Raw genomic sequence first — 23,233 nt, 5'->3', positions numbered from 1 at the left:
GACATACGACTGTTTCCTTCTTTACTATACTCGAAATTTCACAAACCAAACCTCTAATTTCGTAAAGCGCTAGTGCTCAAAAGTTTAAGCATCTCGAAAAATGTCCTCATGCAAAATTTGAGTTAAATCGGACATGAGTAAGGGGTGCTGCCCGGCGATTAAGGTTTGAAAATTATCGATCTTGAAAAAGCACCATAGCACATGAAATTTCTAAAATCAAAATTTTTTTTTGATTCCGAAACTCTTAAAACTACATGAAACGTCGAGATATAGTGTCATCTCAAAAAAATTGTTTTTGAAAAAATCTACTTTCTGGGACTTGGAAAAATTTTGATATTTTTTCTAAGTCGATAAAAAAATTTTTTTTTTTCGAGATGACACTAAATCTCGACGTTTCATGCAATTCTAAGCTTTTTGGCTTAGGCATTTTTGTGGGTTTTTTTTAGATTAGCATCACTCTTCTCATACAAATAGGCAACGCAAATGTTAGCACTAGTTTGGAAAAATGATGCTGACTGTGTGACATAAACACTGAAGCATACTTTTGTGAACTACTCGAATCAATCTGAATCAATTGGTGTCAAAATTAGTATTCAAAATTATTTAATAAAAGTATGAAATATATTTTCATGGGACTGTTATGAAAGAAGAGAAAGGCATTATCACACCACTAGGTGGATTAAGAAGGGTTTTTTTTGTATTATTTTTATGGAGAAGCAGCTTAAGCTTAATTTATTCAAACTTTTTTTACATTAAAAGAATATTTAGCAACATTTAAAGAATATTTAGTTAAATTTCCGTATATTAATTTTGAATAAAAAAAGCATTCCCCAAAACCTCTTTTGAGAATCACGTTGCGCGGTAAACACAATAACTCGTCGAAATCAAAAATTTTCTTAGATTCACTTAAAGTATGAGTTTTTCTTCCCCTCCGTCGTTCTAAAGTTATTAGTTTGATTTTTTAAAAGTTCGTGGCATATTTAAGCAAAAAACGTGTTTAATCCACCTAGCAGTGAGATGATACCTATTTTTATAAATCCGCATGTGTTTTTTGCATGAATATTCTTCGGTGTTTAAGTTTTCATGACATTATTTTAATGACCCTCGTTTTAAGCGACAATTTGAGATTTTAATCACTCATTACTCTGTAATGTCGAAACTGCAAATCGGATCGAATTTGAATCTAGAAGTGTGATAATCGATTAAACATGCCATGATATGTAAGTTCCACTCTAGAGTTTACGGTAATTTAAGGTACTTCCAGAGCCGGTATTCAGGAACCAGCATAACCCAAACCGATTCGTATGGCCATAAGACGAATAAATTACAACAGTTTTGAGTTCAACTTTGAAGCTTTTCGGGATTTTCATCTTCTATATCGGTTTGAATTTTAAAAATTCATCATCATGTAATTCGAGAACCGGAAGTCATAATTGGATAAAATAATTAATTTTTGTATATAAGTTTGTTTTAATTAAAATTTTTGTTTCTGAAATTTGATTAGGCTTTTTTTGAGAAAACGATTGAGCTTTGAGAAACGATTTTATACTGGAACCGGAATTCTAAAAGCGGTATGGCCGAAGTCAGATAAATTCACCTGAGTAGCTGTACACTTTACATTTGTTTCAAAACATTTGAAAATCAGTTAAGACATCTTTGAGAGATCATAGCACGAATTAAATTTTTAGGTGCCTTCTGATCGACAACTGAATACCACTAAAACTGAAAAAAGTTAATTTTTTTATCGACTATCCAAATCTGCTAACCCGATAAACCTGATTAAATTATGTGGAATAGACATTTTTATACAATCCCCGAAACCGGAAGTTGGATCTGACTGAAAAGCAAGATGTTTTATAGAACTTTGAAACTTTTCATTTGAATCTTAGATGATTCTTAGATTTCATTTGCATCTTAGATCGGTTCAGCCATCTTCAAGAAAAATGAGTTACACAATTTTGATTTCGTTTCACATATCATCCTGTAGTTCCGAAACCAGAGGTCGGAACCAAACATAATGCAGGAACTTTGTTTGGGAGCATACGACTTTTCGTATGAATCTGAATTTGTAGAAAAGAAATTTTCCGAGAAAATTAATTGAAGTTATTTGTCACACACGCCTTTGCTGATCTCGACGAACTGATTCGAATGGTATATGGATGTTATGTTGTTCCAGCATTTATTGCTGTAAGTAGTTTAAAACAAAATAATTAAAAAAAATTCTGCCATCATCTGGTTTATATATGTCATATTCGAACGATTATGTTGCCAAAAACGAGCCGTGCCAAAATCGGTCCGAGGCTAAATGTCATGAAAAAGAATGCTGTAAACAATCCTTTTGGTTTTTAGAAACAATTGTATGTAACAGTATAAAAAATCGTGTTTTCCGTTGCTCCCAAGCATTTCTTTGTCATACAGCGCTCAAAACTCCTACTGCTGGAATAGGGGGAAAAGTCGCTTACAGAAAAATTTCGATATCTCCGTTAAAAATGGACGGATTTTAACAATCTATGGCTTGTTGGATAGGTATTACCGTGCGGAATCTAAGTCTGAAAACATATTCTGTTTTCAAGGTCAATTGTGACAGATACTGTCAAAAAACTGAAAATTTTGACATAAAACTTTGTATAACTCAAAAAGTAAACATCCGATCTCAAAACCATTCAATAGCGTTTTGGGTGACGGGGAGACCTTTCATTTGCGACTAGTTTGATGAAAATCGGTCCAGCCATCTCTGAGATCTCGACCTCTTAGTTGACAACACACATACGGACACACACACATACACACACACACACACACACACACAGACATTTGCTCAGTTCGTCGAGCTGAATCGATTGGTATATGTCATTCGGCCCTCCGGGCCTCGGAAAAATTTTCGAAAGTTTGAGCGAATTCTATACCTATTTTTTATATATATAAAAATAGGTAAAACGCGATCCTACGCTAAATTCTCCGCCATTTTTTAGGTGAACAAGTGGTATGAAAATCGAAAAAAATCGAAAAAGTATGGGGAGGCATTTTATACCAAGAAAGTAACATGTTTCAAGTTTGAAAAGAATCGGTTCAGTAGATTTCGCAGGATCGTGTTACTGGACTTCGAAAAATTGGTTTGCAGAAAAACGCGTTTGTATTTTTTATTCCTCAAAAAGCGAATAAAAAAACTACAAGAAAATGTAAAAATAAACGCTTTTTCAAAACTGTTTATCCTTTACCCTGCCCTTAAAATATTTTTATTTTCAGTGTTACATAAATCACAGTTTTTTTAGTGTACGTGATAAAATCCAAAAAAGAATTGTTACTCTCATCATGACATATTTGTTATCGCTTCCATCTTACATCTACTCATCAAATCCAGTCCGAATGCATCCATATTGTAAGGGTTTTTAAGAAATATCAATAACCCGAAAATCGCCATCTTGGATTTTTAAACGACTCCAAACATCATTTTCTTTACCCCCACTTATCACATCCGTTCCGAAAATGGCCATATGATTGGGGGTTTCCACCATCATTACGTAAAACTCGTTTTACAAAGTAAATTCCAAATAACGTAAACTTTTTTTTCGAACCAAATCCCAAATAACGTGAACTTTTTTCACGAACTACCTCCATTTACGAGTCCCCGTGTAGTTCGTTAATGGAGATTTTGGTGTACATGCAAAATCATACGTAACGGCGCATTTAACCGTGTGAAAAGGGAATATTGCTCATTGCTCGGCTGTCTTAATTTTTTATGAACAATAATCGATATCTTACTAAATTTGAATTTAAATTCGCGAAATTTGTTAATATTATATAAGTAATGGTAAGATGAAACGTTAAAAAGCGTTGCTCAACTTGTACTTGAAACTCAAAGCATACGTAAATACGTGAAATATTCGAAACTTTCCCTTGATATTTTAAAATGTGAAGTTACACCATATTGGAATCAATAAGAAACTTGTTATTTATCATCATTTCTTCAAAAGATAAAACATGAGGATCGTGTCCAGTGTACTAATTTATTCGGATTCCGGATAGTCTGGTGTCGGTGTCGGCTCAGGTGAGACGTTGTATCTAAACATTCGCAAACACCCACTGTGCAACGGCAACGGTTGATTGTAACGAACGCTTTGAAGTAGGCAGAAGATATGTGTATTAAACACAACAAACAACCCGGCATTCATTCAGATGGGCCCAAGATAGCACGAGTCATTTGAAGTTGTGTGAAAAAGACAGGTTTTCGCCCGCCAGCCAGCCAGCCAGCGAACCTGCCATGCTTAGCAGCGTTATTATGACTGGTTGGCGATGATCTTTCGGATGGGTTTGAAAAATCTCCTTTTCATCTCCATCTGCCTTTCGTATGACATTAACATACTTCAGCAGCAACTGGTGTTGAGGGTTACACCGTCGAATCCGCGCGGTTGTGCAACAACGTGTGTGGCTTTTGCAGTGGTAACAACATCAACATCAACATTCACTGATGTGTGTTTGATTTTGGTTTGCCAACTGCTTCTTCGTTGACAACCCTGGTGATACGATTTGGTGGCAGTGTTTCGACAGAGGCGATGTTGCACATTTACAAATGAGTAAATCGAGACAATAGGATATCAAGTTTTTAACGAAAATTTAGTGAAGCATCCAGTGCATCCATCAGTTGAAAACCGAATTAAGAGAACAGTTTTTAAAAAGTTTGGTTTATTACAGAGAAGTTGAAAGTGATTCAGAAAAAAATGGACAATGCAGCATACAGGTGATGTTGTGGAAGCTTCTGGCTAGAAGAGTGCAACGAGTTTTATCATTTGATGGTGTATTTTTAGTAAATGAAAAGTGAGTGTACAGTGCCGGTGAAGTCGAAGATACGGTAGCTTAGTCAATCGTAACTGCCAGCGACATGGCTTTGGTAAACTACACACTGCCATTCGGTAGTCTACAGGCTCCAAGTTGGGCTACCGTTAGCCCAATTCACAATCAGCATGCATCGGCGGTGAACAATTTATTGTACGGTCCCGGCGGTCATCAGGAAGACGATCCCAACGATCAAGGATTCTACGAGAATATTCCTTATTCTCCTCCGCAGCAGCAGCAGCACAGTGCTTCTCAACAGAGTTCTCAGTACCGACAAGCCCCCAGAAATAATTATCTACCCCCTTCCCAGCAGTCCTACACGCAACCTCCACCCAAACAACAGGTTTATCAGCAACCGCAATCCTCACAACCCTCTAGAACATACGGAGAGGGTTCCTATTCCCAGATTGCTCCTTCCCGAGGTAGCCCGCAGTACCAAAATCCAAGTTACTACAATACCGGTGGGTACAATCAGCATCCGAAACAGCAACCATCCAGCTTCAACGTTGCCAATCAGCAGCCACCGAATACCTACCGTGGTCCTGGTGGACCACCACCTTCACCCCCACTGCCTCCCAAAGTCCCACAAGCACAAGGCACGCCACCTCCTAATCGTATTCCACCGCCACCGGTGAGTAGTGGTCGCGGAATTAGCAGTACCTCCGTTGGTGGTGCCTTCCCGGAGCGACCACCCGGCTTTGTTAAAGTGAATGCCGGTCAAGGTTCGCGAACTCAAGTGCATGCCGTGCTGGACTACGACGACGACGAGGAAGAATACTACGACGATGCGGACGATGGTTCACCGAACGTGGCCGGTCGAGTTCCTGGTAAGTGTGGCAATCAATCAATCAAGCATACTTCACTCCTTTCAGTGTGGGCCCACTTGGCGAATTTTCGGCATCTGAAGGGTGCTCCGCCGTTGTTTGGTTTTGTTTTTACCTGAATAATTATAGCAATTGAGTACAGTTCGGTTTGAAGCAGGTGTGTGAGTAGATTTGACAACTTATGGATATTCAACTGTTAAGTACAAAATATCCACTGTAGCAAATCCTGACCAAAAGATGCAAAATGACGGTAAGACAAACATTGCTGATTTGGCTATTCAAACTACCACGCGTTCCGCTATGTAGCATCCACCTGTCAACTTTTGCCCGACTCCAGCTGCTCACTTCTCGTTAAATTGTTTATTTTTCGTCATTCCACGGTTCAACATGTTGTGCAAGGTCATATATCCGCTTCACACTTGGTACCTGCCTCAACATGGTAGCTCGGCTCGGGTGCCAGCCGTACATAGGTTTTTGCTGGTCGGCTCACACAATTATGTGTGTCTCCATTATGGACGGATGTCCGAGTGATTAAGTAGCAACTCGAGCATCCATCGAAAAGCAATTCTCCCATGCATCCCAGCGCCTAACAACGGCGATGGGTTAATTTATTTATATTAATAGCACTCATCTTCTCGGCTCAATGCTGCAACGGCAGCGGCAGCCCGCCGAATGATTATGCTCCACCGTCATAAAGGTACCTTTATTTTCCTTGTGACTATCATTAGGTGGCTGTTAAAATTATGACACGCGAATGTTAGCGAACGAGTGCCTAATTGCATTATACTGTGTTTATACGGTCGTGAGTCGAGTGAGTGCTTCCACAATTTTGCCGATTGTTTCTGTTTGTTCGAAGCCGTTTAGGGCCGGCGAATTTCTTTGTTTTATTTTTATTGCCGCATCGGATGAACCACCCTCGAGGATGCTTCGCTCAACTGGTCCTGAAGCAGTCGACGATGAGTAGCCAATCAATTGAATGGGATAATTGGTAGCTATAAGGTCAGGCGATCTGCATTGACGAGTGTTGGCTGTAATGTTTGTTGACGTTTTGCCATTTTCGTAATTCGTTTCGATTGGTGCCAGGTAAGAAATAGTCGTCTGTCATGATTGAAGCTTCTGGTTGAACTGTTAATTTGCAGTAAATTTCAAGATAGATGGGCTGTGTCAAACGCAAGCCCGTTTAAGGGTTTTATACGCGATCCATCTACATCGGCCCTTGGACTGTGCGGAAGCATCGATATCCTGGGCTACTCACTTTAAGTACAAAGAACAGACATCCAAGCTAGCACAAACTTACTAGCTTACTGGGCTCCTCAAAGCGTTTCTATAGGCGAATTGCTACGTGGCAATTACTTAGACAAATAATCGTAAAATTCCTCACGCACATTGAAATCTCTACATTGATATCTGTGCTTTAAGGTATGTTATTATTCGCATTCAGGAAAAGTAATCGTGCACTTAATTATATCAGTTTCATCATGTAGGGGAATGCGGGGTAAAGTTGAGACCCTAATGGTCTACGATTTTTTACTGATCGGGATTAGCTGAAATTGTACAGAGAATTTCTAGATGGGACCTGGGACTGCCAAATCATCCTTCAATGTACATCTTCTGGTTTCACCAGTACCGGCGCCGGCCAGTTCCGAACTTAGTTCGCCTATGGAATGAGAATGGATGTTAGTCCAGCACTTGTTGCTGCTAGAAGCCCTTTATACGCACAGCGCAGTTGAATAATCGTACCTAGTCATTTGAAGTTTTGCTTGCTCAGTTTCAAGTCCCAAGTAGTATAGCTGCTTCAGTGTCTTCGCTCTTGGTAGTAAGCAGATTTGAACGAATAGAATTATAAATGGAGTAAAGTATTAAACATGAAGGAGGAAACAATTAATTTATGTGTATTCTGTGATTGACATTTCAGCTATCTGATTAGTCTTTCATCATTATCTTGAACCAATTCGAATGTTTCCATGAACCTCATTTGAAGGCCGCTCTAACACTATTGAAAGAGGTACACTGAGGTCTTTTTTTATGCGGTTTTTTTTTACGCTACTTTTTTTATGCGAATTTTCAGAGTTATGCGGTTTTTTTTATGCGAAGTTTCAGAGTTATGCGTTTTTTTTATGCGAATTTTCAGAGTTATGCGGTTTACCCTTCTGCGGTCTTTTTTTATGCGAAGTTTCAGAGTTATGCGGTTTTTTTTATGCGAAGTTTCAGAGTTATGCGGTTTTTTTTATGCGAATTTTCAGAGTTATGCGGTTTTTTTTATGCGGTTTTTTTATGCGGTACGTAAATTCGCATAAAAAAAGACTTCAGTGTATTTTGTTACTTCGAGAGATCAACTGACGGTGGTTAAACTGAGCCTCGATTGAAGAGAAACGAGTGATGAACTGAATGCTGCTCGTTCGGGCCGTCAGCAAACAGTGTGTGTGTCAGAGAGTGAAGTTTACTGCAGTGGAGAGATCGTCAATGTGTTCCACATTCAGTTTCAATTGAATTGAATGGAGTTTTACTGCACTGACCACAATACTCACGGACTTCCCGAGTGATCGTTCCAACAATATCCGATACTGAAGTCCCGTAAAGTCTTGATTCGCAGATCTTCTTTGTGGAAACTGAAGAAAAAATTTAAACGCTATAGCGAAATGAATAGAAACTTCCCAAAATTTTTCTAAATGAAATTGATAGCTACCGTATAAACGAGGTAAAAGAATTTAGACGAAATAGTTGATTCATTATAGTGACATATCAAATCCGAACCTATAATCAACAGATAAAGCACGTGTATTAAGTATTCTATAGATTATATAGAACCATTTTTAATTACCAAACGAAGATCAACGGACTCCACGCACGTGTTAATTGTTTATCATTTCCATTATATTATTATTATTTACCAAGATATCTGGGCAGCCAGCTAGAGAGAGAAAAAAAAGCTTAAATTTTTCTGCTTTCAATCTGGAGTGCGACACGTTCCCTTTACTATCGGTTATCAGGAGCTAGGCGATCAAACAATTTTCCCACTGTTTTTTCAATATACTGATCTGTTATCTCTGGGTCAGAATTCGTAAAATCTTAAAAACAAATATTTTTATTTTTTGTGCAAGTGTTTATAATTTGGTTCTATTTGATTATTAAAATGACTCTGAAAGAACGTTGAAAAAATGTTTTCTGAAAATTGTTGTAAAGTTAATTTAACTTCTGTCAAATTTTTAATAAAGTCATGTCATTCTTCAGCAAATAAACATATTTGAATGAAACTTTCCCCGATCGTATATATTATAATATATTATATATAATATTGTTTTTACAATTGACAATATTAGAATAAATCTAAGTGGAACTAGATGCAATTTTAGGCCTTTTCAAATTTAGTTTTAATTATTGAAAATCCGAAAAATTATCAAAACTTCAATACATATTTAAAAAATGTTTTCTAGACAAAATATGATAAAGTATTGTTAAAGTGCAAACCTTTACGAAAAGATTTCATGTTTGAACGTGTAAATAAATTGAGTTATCGCGAAGCAACACGATTTTTAGAACGAGATGTTGATCGGGTGACGCTCACTGCAAAAGTGAGTTACAGAAATAGCAGACGCGTGTTTCTTAACCATTCATGGTTCCAGCATGACCATAGTGAAAATGAGTCACACGAATATTACTCAAGATATTCTCATTGAAAAATAAATTTGATAAGGTACATGTTCTCCTATAAGTATTATAAAAGTTAGCTGCATTAAGTTGCATATTTCGCTTCGGCACAAGGTTTTCTAGGTAAGAAGTAAAATTATGCATAAATTTTCCAGAAAAGGATAAACTTATGCATTAGCTTCTACAAAATTATGAAATTTTATATTTTCTACAATTATTCCAAACGAAGTATGCATAAAAAATAACTCGAAACAAGTTATGACTAGAAAACTAGTTTTAAGGGGGTTGCCATAATTCAGTAATTAAAACTAACTTTGAAAAGACCTAAAAAAAAAGTTCCACCGAGTTCCACTTAGATTTTTTTTTATGATATTGGGCACATCTTTTCCTACAAATTTTGTAAAAATCAGCTGCATAAAGTTGCATATTTCGCTTCGGTGCAAGGTTTTATCCTAGGTAAAAAAAAAGGTAAAATGTTGCATAACTTTGCCAGGAAAGAACAAAACTATGCACTATCTTCAACAAAAATATGCGATTTTATAAATTCTACAATTATTCCAAACAAAGTATGCATAACAAAATAACTCGAAACAATTTATAAATGAAAAACTGATTTTAAGGGGGTTGCCATAAAAACGCCTTGTATATCCGAAACGGTGCGACCTAGACTTTTGGTATATTTGACAAAGTAAATTATTTTTAATAGTTCTAAAACTTTGTAGAAGAAAAAAAATTTCTATCTCTTCAGAAAAAAAGTTATGGTTACATTTTTTGTCAAAGTAGGCCATGAACAATTAATGATAGGATCAAATTACGCGGTATATATTTGTAAATAGTTTCTTCAAAGCAACTATATGCATTAAAAGAACGGTTTGGCAGCTAGTGATTTATGTCCACGTTTTTATTGATTCGAACCACTGTGCACTGTGTGACGGGTTGAAAATTTTGATACAGAAAGTCGGATCTGGATGAAATTGCACAGTATCTTTTAAAACACTGAGAGCTTTAATATGAGTAATGATTTGTAAAAATCGGTCTAACCGTTACTCAGAAATCGAAGTGAGTTCCGTTTTTGTAGTTTTTCTTCACTATTACCGGTGCGGTCGCGGAAACCGGGGATAAAAACTTTCAAAGTACAATGCAAAATTCTTGAATTTGATTCAGATTTGCCATTTGGTTCCGGAATTACAGAGTTATAAGTGTTTGATGATTCAAACCGTCTCTTATGACGAAAGATGGAATACGTGAGAACCAAAATTTGTCAACCGGAGCAGTTGGAGCTTAGCCTTGAACATTTAACTACTCACCAACTTGTTAGAGTAACGAACATGATAAGAGTAAATAAATCTTTTGATTTATCCACTCTTCTGGTCATAGGAAAATTATTCGACATTGTTTGGCACAAAGGTTTAATATCGAACATGTCCGGCTTTCAGTTTCGAACTTAGTTGATCAGAATGATTCAACATTATTCAACTATCAGTATTGAAAATCTGAATCGCTATCCGTACGAGCAGGTTCGAGCGTAGTTCCAATCTTGTGTAATATATTTACTTCTATAAAAAAACCTAATTATTTTTTTCCTGGATAACCTGACAAAACGGAATATTTTATCGAACGCGGTAAAACTAAACACTAAACTAGAATCGGGAATAATAGATACATTTCTGTATGATACTACCATGGAAATGATCATTAATTGATTATACACTAATGGAAAACTAAAACAAAATTCAATAGCATATAAATATTCGTGTCTTACCAGCATCTTTCAAATCAAGTTGCATCACAGGCCAATTTTACAAGTATTGAATTCCATATTGCATGCGATACAATTACATAACTTGTGCAACTATACTATACAAAAAACTAATTCGAACAAGGTGTTAATGAGACGTTCGATTATCCCAAATATTTCACTTAATTTAACACACTGATTACTGATTGAAATACCGCTCTGGTTCGGCCCTATTTGATCCTTCCTGTTTGCTGTTTGAACAAATGACGACTGAACAGGGAGGTAGGATTGCTGCTACATTGTATGATTCTGATGAAATTACTAACAAATTAGTTGTTTTATTGTGCACTTCCGAATGCAAGTTCCCACGTATTGTAACACCTTCTTTCGATAATAGATGTAATGCGAGTTGGTTTAGTTCATTAGTGAGTTAAAATGCAGTAGGAATGACGGTATTTTTCACCGAATAAACCAGCACTTAAAAGCGAATCTCGTCGTTGATCATTAGTCATTTTCTGCTGCTCGCTTAGGTACCACTTTGTTCCCAATTATCCCAAGGTGATTAGTAACATCTTTCTTTAATCAACATTCATTAAAAATCTTCATGAAAATCATGGGATTTTCCACAGTAATTTTGATAACTGATTAGTTACAGATGGTAGTTTGAGAAACAAGGCGTGAATGCTCATACGATCGTTCTGTGATTTGAATGAATTCTGTTTTACGTCTATGTGTAACGCTCGAATATTTTTTTGACGAAAAACAGTACATTTGACGTAAAAATCAACAAAATACAAAAGAAAATAAATTTGATCAGTATGTTACGAGGAAAACAGATTGAAAAATGACATTCGAATACAACTATGTAATGAAAATCACGAAAAAGCCAGTGCAGAGATGGGATTCGAACACGTAGTTAGCTCCTATCCGGGTAAATCGTTTAGCAAATTAAACTATCCTGCGAAGAAACAATCTAGTTGAACAAAAGAACCGAGCATGCTTAGCTGTGCTCGGGCGTTTATTTGTAGTCATTTCTATATAGCAACCTCTCCGCCAGTTGTTTCAGCCCTTAATCAGTCTGTTTTGTTTCACATTTCACATGGGTAACTTAACTGGCAAAACGATTCCCCCGGAAAGGAGCTAGCTATGAGTTCGAGTCCCGTCTCTGCGGTAACTTTTTTGCGGTTTTAATCACACAGTTGTATTCGCCTATCATTTTTTGAATCGGTTTTCCTCGCTAGATACTGATCAAATGTAAATCTAACTCAATACGGTTCTACGCCTTAACAAGACTAAACAAATCGTTAGGAGCAAATAATTATCAAATGATTTATTTTCATAATCTCAATTTATTTTATTTCATTTTTAGGGCATTTTTAATTTAGACAAAAACTAAAAAATACACGAATTATTCATCAAAATTTTTTTGAGAAGCCTACGATTCTTCTTGGCTGAGATATTTTTCTTATTTTTTAATCATCAAAATTTCGCTAAATTGCTGTGACGCGCTCTGTACAAGAAAGGTTAATGAAAAAATTGTTATTTGCATGTACTTACATTCACATTCGCTACGTGTTGACATCTTGTACGACCACAAACACAAGAACAATATTCCAAAACAAATTTTGAACACCAATAGAACATTTCTGCGCTCGGTTTGGGTCGTTTAGTATCAGCTTGTTAAAAAAAACATGACTAGACCACTTATAAAGTATTTCTAGTAACACTAAGGCTGTGGACCATATCGCGAATTATTTCAACTTTTAGTTGAAATTTGACAGTCACGCAGTTAGCAGTTTTTCGTTATAACAAATAATCCTGCTCGAGAGCATGGTTATTTTTGGCATTACTTCTGTGTAACATCTTTTATACTTACAGTAAGAGAAAATAGTCAAATAAGAAGTTTCAATACATTGTCAAATGAAGTAAAGTTCTTCTTACGTTCTCTGTATTGCAATCAATACAGTGCAAAATAAATCCTACTATATGCTACTGAGCAGACCAGTTCCTTTACTTGGTAAATTGCCTGTGCTCTCAGTCTCAGGTAACACATGAACTAAGCAATCCATGACAATGCAATGAAATGAAGTGTTCTTTCTCGTTAGTACTGTACGAGAATGAAGAACTTTGCTTCATGGCGTGCTACAAGATGCGAAACAAAGTCATGCAGACAATATTTACGGTGTTTTCGCTTTTCGCATATAGGAAGGCTATGCAATCGCTGTGAAAACCGTGTGTGTGTGACAAATAATATCACTCAATTTCTGAGATTGACTGAACCGATTTTCAAACTTAGATTCAAATGAAAGGTCTTAAGATCCCATACAAAGTTCCTGAGTGTCATTTGGATCCGACTTCCGGTTCCGGAATTACAGGGAAATATGTGCAAATTTATTTAAAAAAATGCGCACTCAATTTTCTCGGAAATTTCTTAACCAATTTTTACAAACTAAGAAGGAAATAAAAGGTCTTAAAATACTTTAAAAATTCCCGGAAAAAATGATCCAGATCCGCTTTCCGGTTCCGGAATTACGGTGCGATTAGTGGAAATTTTCAATTTCATAAGTATTTTTTCACAAGTGATGGCGAAACGAGGTGCACATTTATATAAAAATTACTGCTAAATTCATCTAGCTGGCAGATCTCGTTAGTTAGTGAATATATAAAACTACTTTGGGACTACTAGTCCCCGATTTCCGCTTCCGAAAACACCTATAATAGTGGAGAAAATCTACAAAACACGGAACTTACTTCAATTTCTCAGCAACGGTTATGCTGATTTTCACAAATCAGGATTCAAATTCAAGCTCTCATTGTCTTAAAATATGTTGTGCAATTTCATCCTGATCCGACTTCCGGTTCTGAAATTATAAGGCGATTAGTGTCAAAACATTCAAATCGTCATGACGATGCATGACGTAATGACGATGCAATAACGTCAATGACGATGCAATAACGTCAATGACGATGCAAAACTAGTAAGCGACGGCATGTGCAACTTTGCTTCGTTCGCAGCGTGCTTTGTTCAATTTCGTAAAGCGTGCAGGGTTGCCACATTAAAATTTATATTTTTCAGGTGACAAAATGTCATTTTTCTAATTCTTTTATTCAATTTGTACCTACTTGTTAGTGTTCTAACAATGCTTCTCTATAAAAGTACACTTATTGCCTTTCTTATATAGAAAGTTTATGTAATCTCTTGAAATCTCCTTTGACTAGTGAAAATTGGCCCAGAGGGCTAAGTGTTCTATATCATTCGACACAGTTCATCAAGATGAGAAATGTATGTGTCTGTGCGTGTATGTGTCAAATAATATCACTCATAAAATCAAAAATCTCATAGTCCCAAAGGTTGCTATTGAATTTCATCATGCTTTCATAGGGTAAAGTGTGTTTGAACTTGCGCACCGTTATTTAGAGCGACCATACAAAAAAAGGGTAAAATTCTTCTTAATTTAGCTCAAAACTGATTCAATTTGTAGGCTATATTAGTTACTTACTAAACGAACCGACTTCGGCTATACTGGTTCCAAGTAATGGAAATAGTGTTCAAAAACTCTACAACGAGATTCACTCAATTTTCTCAGAGATGATTTGATCGATTCCCACAAACGTAGGCTCAAATAAAAGTTCCTATAGTCTCATAGGTTACTGTTTAATTTCATTCGGGTCCGACTTCCGGTTCTAGATCTATAGAGCGAAGTGTGTTTAATCATTTAGTGCGACGATGCAAAATAAAGTAAAATTCTTATTAACTTGACAAAACTGTTCACAAATTGAAAAAGTTATGTTAGTTTATACTCAAAGAAAGTTTCTTATTTTATTCAAGATAGAAAAAAAATTCTTGACAGAATCTTCCAGTGAAATTTTTGGAAATATAAGTAATATGAAAAAGGCATCATTACACCACTAGGTGGATTAAGACAGCTTTTTAGTGTAGGTTTACAGATATCATTTTTGAACATAACGTTTGTACTCGAAGACACGTTTTCAAAACGATCAACTTGTTTCTTGTAAGTTTATACTGTGTATATATCCTAGAAACACAAAAAGCAATGTTTATTCAATTAATATATTAATAGGCATCTTCAATATGACAACCGCTCATCAAATGCTAACCTCATGAAGCATACTCATCAACTGGCGCACATCTTCATGAACTAATGAACGAACGAAGCAGCTCTCCTTGCTTGGGTTGCGCTATGAATTTCACCCGACATACGAATGTGTGTGAATAGCACAAAGGGTGAAATTCATTTGTTAATATTCATTGCTTCAATTTGCAAGCCTTGCTCAGTGGAAACTTACATAAATGTTTTTTTCATATTTTGTCTATACAATGTTCAAAATGATTGATGTTCTGGATTTTTAAAAAATTGGGAAAAATGTAGTATAATAAAATGAAACATTGTAGAGTCAAATTCGTTGAAATATTTGTAGGCCAGGAATTAATTCAAAACCTATGACGAAAACTATGACTCCCGGCATGGTGTTTTCTCACGTGCCGCGTGTTGGGAAGCGCGCATTTGTCAACGCTCATGATTTTTTCCAATGCACGTTGACATATGACTGTGGTGACCTTTGTGAGTAAACTGATAAAACTGACATTTACAACCAACTCTGTAAAGCCACCTATAACCGCATAACTTCTGGAGAACCAAGTAGAGACACAATTGCTATGTTTTAAGAAGTTGAATACAGAAGTGCGTAAAACCAGAAAAAGCAACAAGAAAATTTAAAAAAAAGCCATCTAAAATCTACTTTAACAGTTTTATGAATATCTGTCATATTCGGTTTTGCCTAATTTTGTCATTTCATTTTTATTTTCGAATGTTGTTATTCCATTGTAAACAATCTTACTGTGAACATTAGTTTAACGCAAATAATTCCTGATAAAATTTTCCGCCGGTAACATAATGCAATCAAATCAAATCAACACAACACAAATATTCAATGAGCTTGCGGAAGGTCAAGCTGCCGCCGGATGACTTAAAATTGTTTACATGTCATTGAAATTTCTCGCAGGCACTCCTCCGATTGTTCCCACAAACACTTTCTATCTCCGAGGGGGTATCAGTATCTGCACCGTCCAGTCTCGTCAGTATTGATGATGCACTCGAACTGATAATTAGCTGGAAGCTGCAATTAAATGTTACATTAGCTGCTAACTACATGTGCTCGTGAGCTGAGAACACGGCCGCGACCGACTCGACGCGAATACGTCTTCCCAAGAATTCGACTCACCACCGGGGCGAGATAAGATTAGTTCGGTGCCGCCAGTGAGACAAGGTGGATGTGGATGCACTTAGTTTTTGCGACGTTTGATGTTTGCCTGATCGGTTTTTCTCTTCGTGTTGTGACAAGCCTTGTAAGTAAAGTAATATTTTTTTTCTGATCCACGTACGGCTGATCTTGTTGGACATGTACTCATATGTCTAGCTTAACCAATTAGATTACTCCTACGCGACCCCGTCCCAAATGACAGCCATAAATTGCGAATGTCGGAAGTTGTAAATGCAAGTTTATTCTAATTCTGTCTACTGAGAATATACATATTTTGCATTTTGCTGGAGGTGTTGCCAAGTGTAATCTAAACTCGGTCGACTGCTTTTGAAACAAAATTGTAGATACTTTAAATGTTCCAGTTGCAACCTGGAACGAGACGTGCTTTTAGAAACGAATCAAATGGCGCAGAATATTTTGGTACTGATAACGGATCGAGTAAAAATAAGTAGTGAAATGTGTTCCGTAATTGAAAGATCGATGAAGTATCTACAATTTGAAACCTTTCATTAGTCCAGTACGTTGCCAATATTCGGGAATTTAATTTGATTGTAGATCGTGTGGATGTAAATTGATTATAGAATTCAAAACTCAATATTTACCATGCTAAACATTTGCCATATTCAGTTAGAAGTATTGAAAATGGGAGTTTTAAAATTTGTGTATTTGGGAAACTTGCGAATGGAAACAATTTATCACAACGTAAGTGTAAAATGCTTTGTCAATAATGGCCCACACTTGGTTGCCATTATGAAAGCAAAAATCGCCTTGACTCCTTGCATAGGTAGTTGAAATTTACTGACATAGGTGATTTTTCATTTTGAGTCAATTGTGAACGAGTCGATTGTTTGACTAGAAAACCTTCAGACATAATGATTTATTAGTTGCATTCGTTTAGCTAACTGAAGCAAACCCTTGCTTGCCGCGTTAGTTATGACTGATTTCCATGAACTATGAGTCAATGAGGAAAGGAAATAAGGAAAGAGAACAATTCTAGGAATCGGTAGCAAGTTATCCGATTCCCAACAGTTCGACCGGGATGAAACTTGGCACACGTCTTCAACCATATGTTTTGTATGTTCGTAGAAATCAATTTCACTACAGGCTGACTGATTTCAAAAGGGCGGTTGTCAAAACCGTTACTTGTACAAAAAAGGTGCACAGAAAAAAGTGGCAGGTAAGCAGTTGGATACTCTAAAAAATTATATCTTGAATATTTTTTCGAGAATTTGTTAACCAGTTGTTAATTTCAAATGATTCCCATCTCTTAGTAGTACTTAGAAAACTAGTAAAAAATAATCAAATTTTTAACGTGAATTTAATTCGTGTTATTATTATATCTTCTAATTCATTTCTCTAATTGTTCCAAGTCGTTTAAAATAGTTATTTTATATCAGTGACCCTTCTGTTAGAAGTAACCGTTCTCGAGATATTCAGACTTAAGATCTACGGAATTACGATTTTCGTTACATTGCACCGTTTTAGCAGGTCTACACATGTATTTATTATAAAATAAATATATATTGGAAGTACAAATCGATTTGGTCCATTTTGGCGTGAATACGACTTACTTTACTATGAGGTGACTTTTCAAAATTAGCCATATGGAAGAATGGGCAGAACTTAATCGTGACTATCTCGACTTGTATTAATGGCAGCAACATAATTCTTTCACTATTTTATAAAAAATATGATCAGGAATTTACGATAATATTTTGAACAGTGTGAGATAACTACAAACAACTCAAAAATTAAATTTTCTCAAAAATTGAAAACAACGCGGAAAACTCTTTATTTTCGTTTGGGTTTTTCGCGCAAGGACGACGATTTTGAGGTAGTCAGGAACATATCTTCAACTGACTGCGTATAAAAGGGGAACCGTGGTCGAAAATCGATCATTTCTACTTGTGCGTTGGATGGAATCGGACGTCGTGGGAATGTTTAATTCAACCAGCAGCTTCGGAGAGGAGTACCCCTTCTGGTTAATAACCTCAAACGCTCAGTTCGCAACTCTCATTTTGACAGCAGTCGTCAATAATGAGAGCAGACCTTTCGCGTGGCATAAAGCCTCAAACGCTTAGATCGTGCTTTCATTTGGACTTCGGTCGTCAGGTGGAGCAGTCGCTAGTAATAAGAGCAGACCTTTAGCGTTCTACAAAACCTCAAACGCTCCGGTCGCAGAGCCAGTTTTTCTTTCGAAGAAGATCGATTACATCATCCTGTTGGTGGTCGTTTGCATTGGAGCAAAATACAACGGAAAATGGCCAACAATGTGGAACATTATGCAAAATCAGCCCTTCTAATGGCTCTAAATGTTACCTAAAGAACTATAAAGATTGCTTTTTTGTAAATCGAAAATTAAAATTATCAGTGTAGTGCAAATCTAAGATAATTTGATCAGTGTTTTGCAATTTTCTAAATTCTAAATTCAGTTCTAAATTCACAACAGCGCTTAAGATTGTCTATATCCAATCAGTGTTTAATATCTTAGAAAGTTATACAATTTGGCTCTTCTGGGATGCCAGAAATGAATCCCGTACAGCATTTTGATAGTATCTTTTACTAAAATATTGAAATCCGAAATTAAATAATCGACATCAAAATTCTGTAAGGTGCCATTTAGAACCATAATTTTATACCCAAAGAATTATGCGAAATTTTACTTCACTATACTGTATACGGCCCATTTTTTAAAGAGTTGTAGTTTGTAGTAAACTTTCTGCAGATTTGCTATATAAAATATAGCACTGGCTCAGAAGCCATTCATTTCGAATTTGGCTGTCGTTGTCATCGTGTTCATTATGGTGCGATCGAGGAATCTCCAAGCGCTAAGCTTGTTACCGCAAGCGGAAGAAGCAGGAGACTCCAACAGCGGTATCTATCGGAAGTCAATGGTATCCATCGGAATTTGAACTCAACTCACCACTCTCCATCACGAACGCCTTCATAAAAGGTTTTTTTCAGAACCACCATTATTTTATGATAAGGAACTTTACTAGTGATTTCGTAATATTTGTTTGTCAGAATGTTTAATGTAACTAATCTGTACTGTAGTTTGGGTGTATCGTTTCAAATTCTAGTAGTGTAAAAGGCAAAACTTGCACATTTCACACTATCGATCAATTATTTTATATTCGGAAGTACAGGGTGATTTTTTAAGAGCTTGAGAACTTTTTTAAACAATAAAACGCATAAAATTTGCAAAATCTCATCGGTTCTTTATTTTAAACGTTAGATTGGTACATGACATTTACTTTTTGAAGATAATTTCATTTAAATGTTGACCGCGGCTGCGTCTTAGGTGGTCCATTCGGAAAGTCCAATTTTGGGCAACTTTTTCGAGCATTTCGGCCGGAATAGCCCGAATTTCTTCGGAAATGTTGTCTTCCAAAGCTGGAATAGTTACTGGCTTATTTCTGTAGACTTTAGACTTGACGTAGCCCCACAAAAATAGTCTAAAGGCGTCAAATCGCATGATCTTGGTGGCCAACTTACCGGTCCATTTCTTGAGATGAATTGTTCTCCGAAGTTTTCCCTCAAAATGGCCATAGAATCGCGAGCTGTGTGGCATGTAGCGCCATCTTGTTGAAACCACATGTCAACCAAGTTCAGTTCTTCCATTTTTGGCAAAAAAAAGTTTGTTAGCATCGAACGATAGCGATCGCCATTCACTGTAACGTTGCGTCCAACAGCATCTTTGAAAAAATACGGTCCAATGATTCCACCAGCGTACAAACCACACTAAACAGTGCATTTTTCGGGATGCATGGGCAGTTCTTGTTCACTCCAAATGCGGCAATTTTGCTTATTTACGTAGCCATTCAACCAGAAATGAGCCTCATCGCTGAACAAAATTTGTCGATAAAAAAGCGGACTTTCCGAATGGACCACCTAAGACGCAGCCGCGGTCAACATTTAAATGAAATTATCTTCAGAAAGTAAATGTCATGTACCAATCTAACGTTTAAAATAAAGAACCGATGAGATTTTGCAAATTTTATGCGTTTTATTGTTTAAAAAAGTTCTCAAGCTCTTAAAAAATCACCCTGTATAAAGTAAAAGTGTCAGTTTTATTCGTATTTACGACATCCAGTTATGTCTCTGACATTACACACCTGTACTTTTTTTAGGTCAAAAAATGCTTTTATTTCAAAATAAAAAGAATTTAAAGTATCGTCTATCGCTAGTTACTACTCTTTCCCACCACTCAAGCAATTTTCGAATTCCATCTTGAAAAAATGTCTGGTCTTTTCAGGTGATCCAAGTTTGGAACCTGCGAAAGAAGTAAACCGATGATTTGCCAGATCGTGCTGCATCCGTTGGAACAACCTGTATTCAGAAGGAGCAATGTGTCAGGGGAATACGGCGGGTGCGACAAAATGTTCCATTTGAGCGACTTTTGCGACATGAAGCCGAGCGTTGTCATGCAGGAGAATAACTTTATCATGGCTTTGCTTGTGTTCCGTCCGTTTTTTCTCGTAATGCACGGCTCAAACGCATCAATTGCAACCTATACCGATCGCCAGTTGTAGTATCGCCTGGTTGTAGCAGCTCATCGTACACAACATCCTGTTGGTCCTACCAGATGCACAACATGACCTTCGAACTATCATTATTCGGCGTATGTTTGCGTAGTATTTTTTCATCTTGGGGTTATCATAGAAAATTCATTTTTCATCCCCAGTAACAATTCGATGTGAAAATAACCTTTCTTTGTTACCTTTGAATCAACTGCTCGCCTTTCGCCTTTCAATGTCGCTCGGTTTCAGTTCATAAGGCACCTAACTGCCTTGTTATTTTTTTTAAATTAAAAGATACTTTTATTCAGGCCTCTTTGCATACTAGCTCTACGTGGTCGATTGAGCCGATTTTTTAATTAGGCTATTTTTCATATAGGATCTCGTTGTCAACATTTTTCTTGGCGGAGAGGAGTTTCCTTTTCACTTTAACTGCCTTGTTTTTGAATCATTCCCATGTATTTTAATCGTACAGAAACTGCTTCTTGAGTCACTTCCAATGATTCTGCAAGCTCCTCTCGTCCAGAACGAGGCCTGTCTTCAACGATAAAATCTTCATTCTTGAAACGATTTCTACATGATTTATTAGTTGGAGCATTATCATCATAAACATCCACAAGCATTTGTTGCGTTTCAGCTGCCCTTTGCTTTCAATTAAAACAGAAAACTAAAACTTCCCGTAAATGCTGCTTAGTTAAGGGGGGAGTGAGGGATAATTTGAATAAAAAAAACACATTTTTTGTTATTTTTTACGGAGAAACAGCTTAAGCAAATTTATTCAAACTTTTTTTACATCATCAAGCATAATTCTAAGAATATTTATGTCAATTTCCGTATATTAATATTGAAAATTAAGTCGAAAAAAGAGCATTCCCCAAATCCGTATTTGAGAATCACGTTGCGCGATGGCACGATAACTCGGGGTAGAATTATATAAATTCAAAAATGTTCTTAAATTTACTTAAAGTACTAGTTATTTCATCCAACTCCGTCGTTTTCAAGTTATTATTTTGATTTTTAATAGTTCGTGGTATATTCAAGAAAAAAACGAGATCTTACGCTAAATTTTCCGCCAATTTTGAGGTGAAAAACTACCATAACATGGAAATGGAAAAATTTCAAAAAACGTCGGGGGGAGGCATTTTATACCAAGAAAGTATATTCCAAGTTCGAAAAGAATCGGTTCTGTAGATTTTACAGGTGTTCACGGATGGTTTTCAGAAAAACGCGTTTGAATTTTTTTTTCTAAAAAAGTATTTTGACAGTTTTGTTCCGATTGATTTGAAATTTTGACATCAGTGTTGGTGATTGCCGAACATTTGACAGAAGCGGCTATATTGCTATCTATATTGTATACAACATTTTCAATCCGGTAGAAGATGCTACAAGAACTCGAGTCTTTCAATGCATGAACCGTGAGAGAATTTTTCTACATTTCTTCGCTCCACTTCATACTCTGAGTATTTCACGGCCCTGAAAAAAATTTACAGTCTAATAATGATCGTTGCTGTGTGGAATTTCCCAAGAGAGAAGCGCAAGTTGACAATTATCGCAGAAAATCGAATCGATGATTCGGCTCGATGATTCTCATACTAGGTTGCAATATTTTAAAACCTTTTTGTGTAACATTCACATACATTTTCATAGACACAACTTATACAAAGGTTATACGCACATAGTTAGAATAAGCGGCAAAAGTAAAATGATTCTATCGCAATTATCCACTGCCCATACAGAATCGGATCGCGAAACGAGAATAAGCGACCATTTGTTGCTTCAAAGAGAATCCTCACAGCAGCGTCCTAACCTTTGATTCTCAGAAATGTCATCGAGAGAAATTCGCTCTCGCACTGATGTCTATTCTATGTTATTCTAGCCATGCCAGGTTTTTGTTGCTGCCATGATATCCGTATCTCTTTCTTTCTTCCGAGCGTTCTTTGATATGATAAAAGCCATCCTTGTTTGACACAATATTTTTGGAATGTTAAACTACAAGAAAATGTTAAAAAAAACGATTTTCCGAAACTGTTTACCTTACCTCCCCTTAATACAAAATTGTTCATAATTAATACAGTGACTCGAAACTTCAAAACTCGATGCAATATGAAGTGAATATCAATGATAGATGACTAACTTCTTGAAACTATCGACTTCAGCTGTTACTGTTCAACATTCATAACAGCTAAGAGTCATCTTTTAAAAACAGAACGAACTAATTTGTACTCCCAATAACTACCAATAACTTGTTAGAATTACGGGACTCATAAAAATCATCGAATCGCATGTCTAAATGGCTCAGGAATGGCTATTTCTATGAGAGAGTTTACTAAGAGTAAATATAAAATCATTTTCTGTTGTTTAAGGTTTCATCAAAAACTCTAACCTTTGTG

The 23,233-nt window shown here is 36.4% G+C and overlaps 1 protein-coding gene across 2 annotated transcripts in view; it reads left to right on the top strand.

Annotated features, from left to right (window-relative positions):
* Positions 1-23,233, top strand: part of LOC131430056 (protein spaetzle 3) — a 76,141-nt gene that overhangs the window by 21,593 nt on the left and 31,315 nt on the right. For both annotated transcript variants that reach the window (XM_058594680.1, XM_058594681.1), the window contains exon 2: positions 4,693-5,660. In XM_058594680.1, the coding sequence (XP_058450663.1) occupies positions 4,880-5,660 (781 nt within the window). In that variant the 5' untranslated portion in view covers positions 4,693-4,879. The remainder of the gene's footprint in view (positions 1-4,692; positions 5,661-23,233) is intronic.

This window comes from Malaya genurostris, chromosome 2 (genome assembly GCF_030247185.1).
Source record: "Malaya genurostris strain Urasoe2022 chromosome 2, Malgen_1.1, whole genome shotgun sequence".
Classification (NCBI taxonomy): domain Eukaryota; kingdom Metazoa; phylum Arthropoda; class Insecta; order Diptera; family Culicidae; genus Malaya; species Malaya genurostris.
This window is presented reverse-complemented; position numbering and strand designations above follow the sequence as displayed.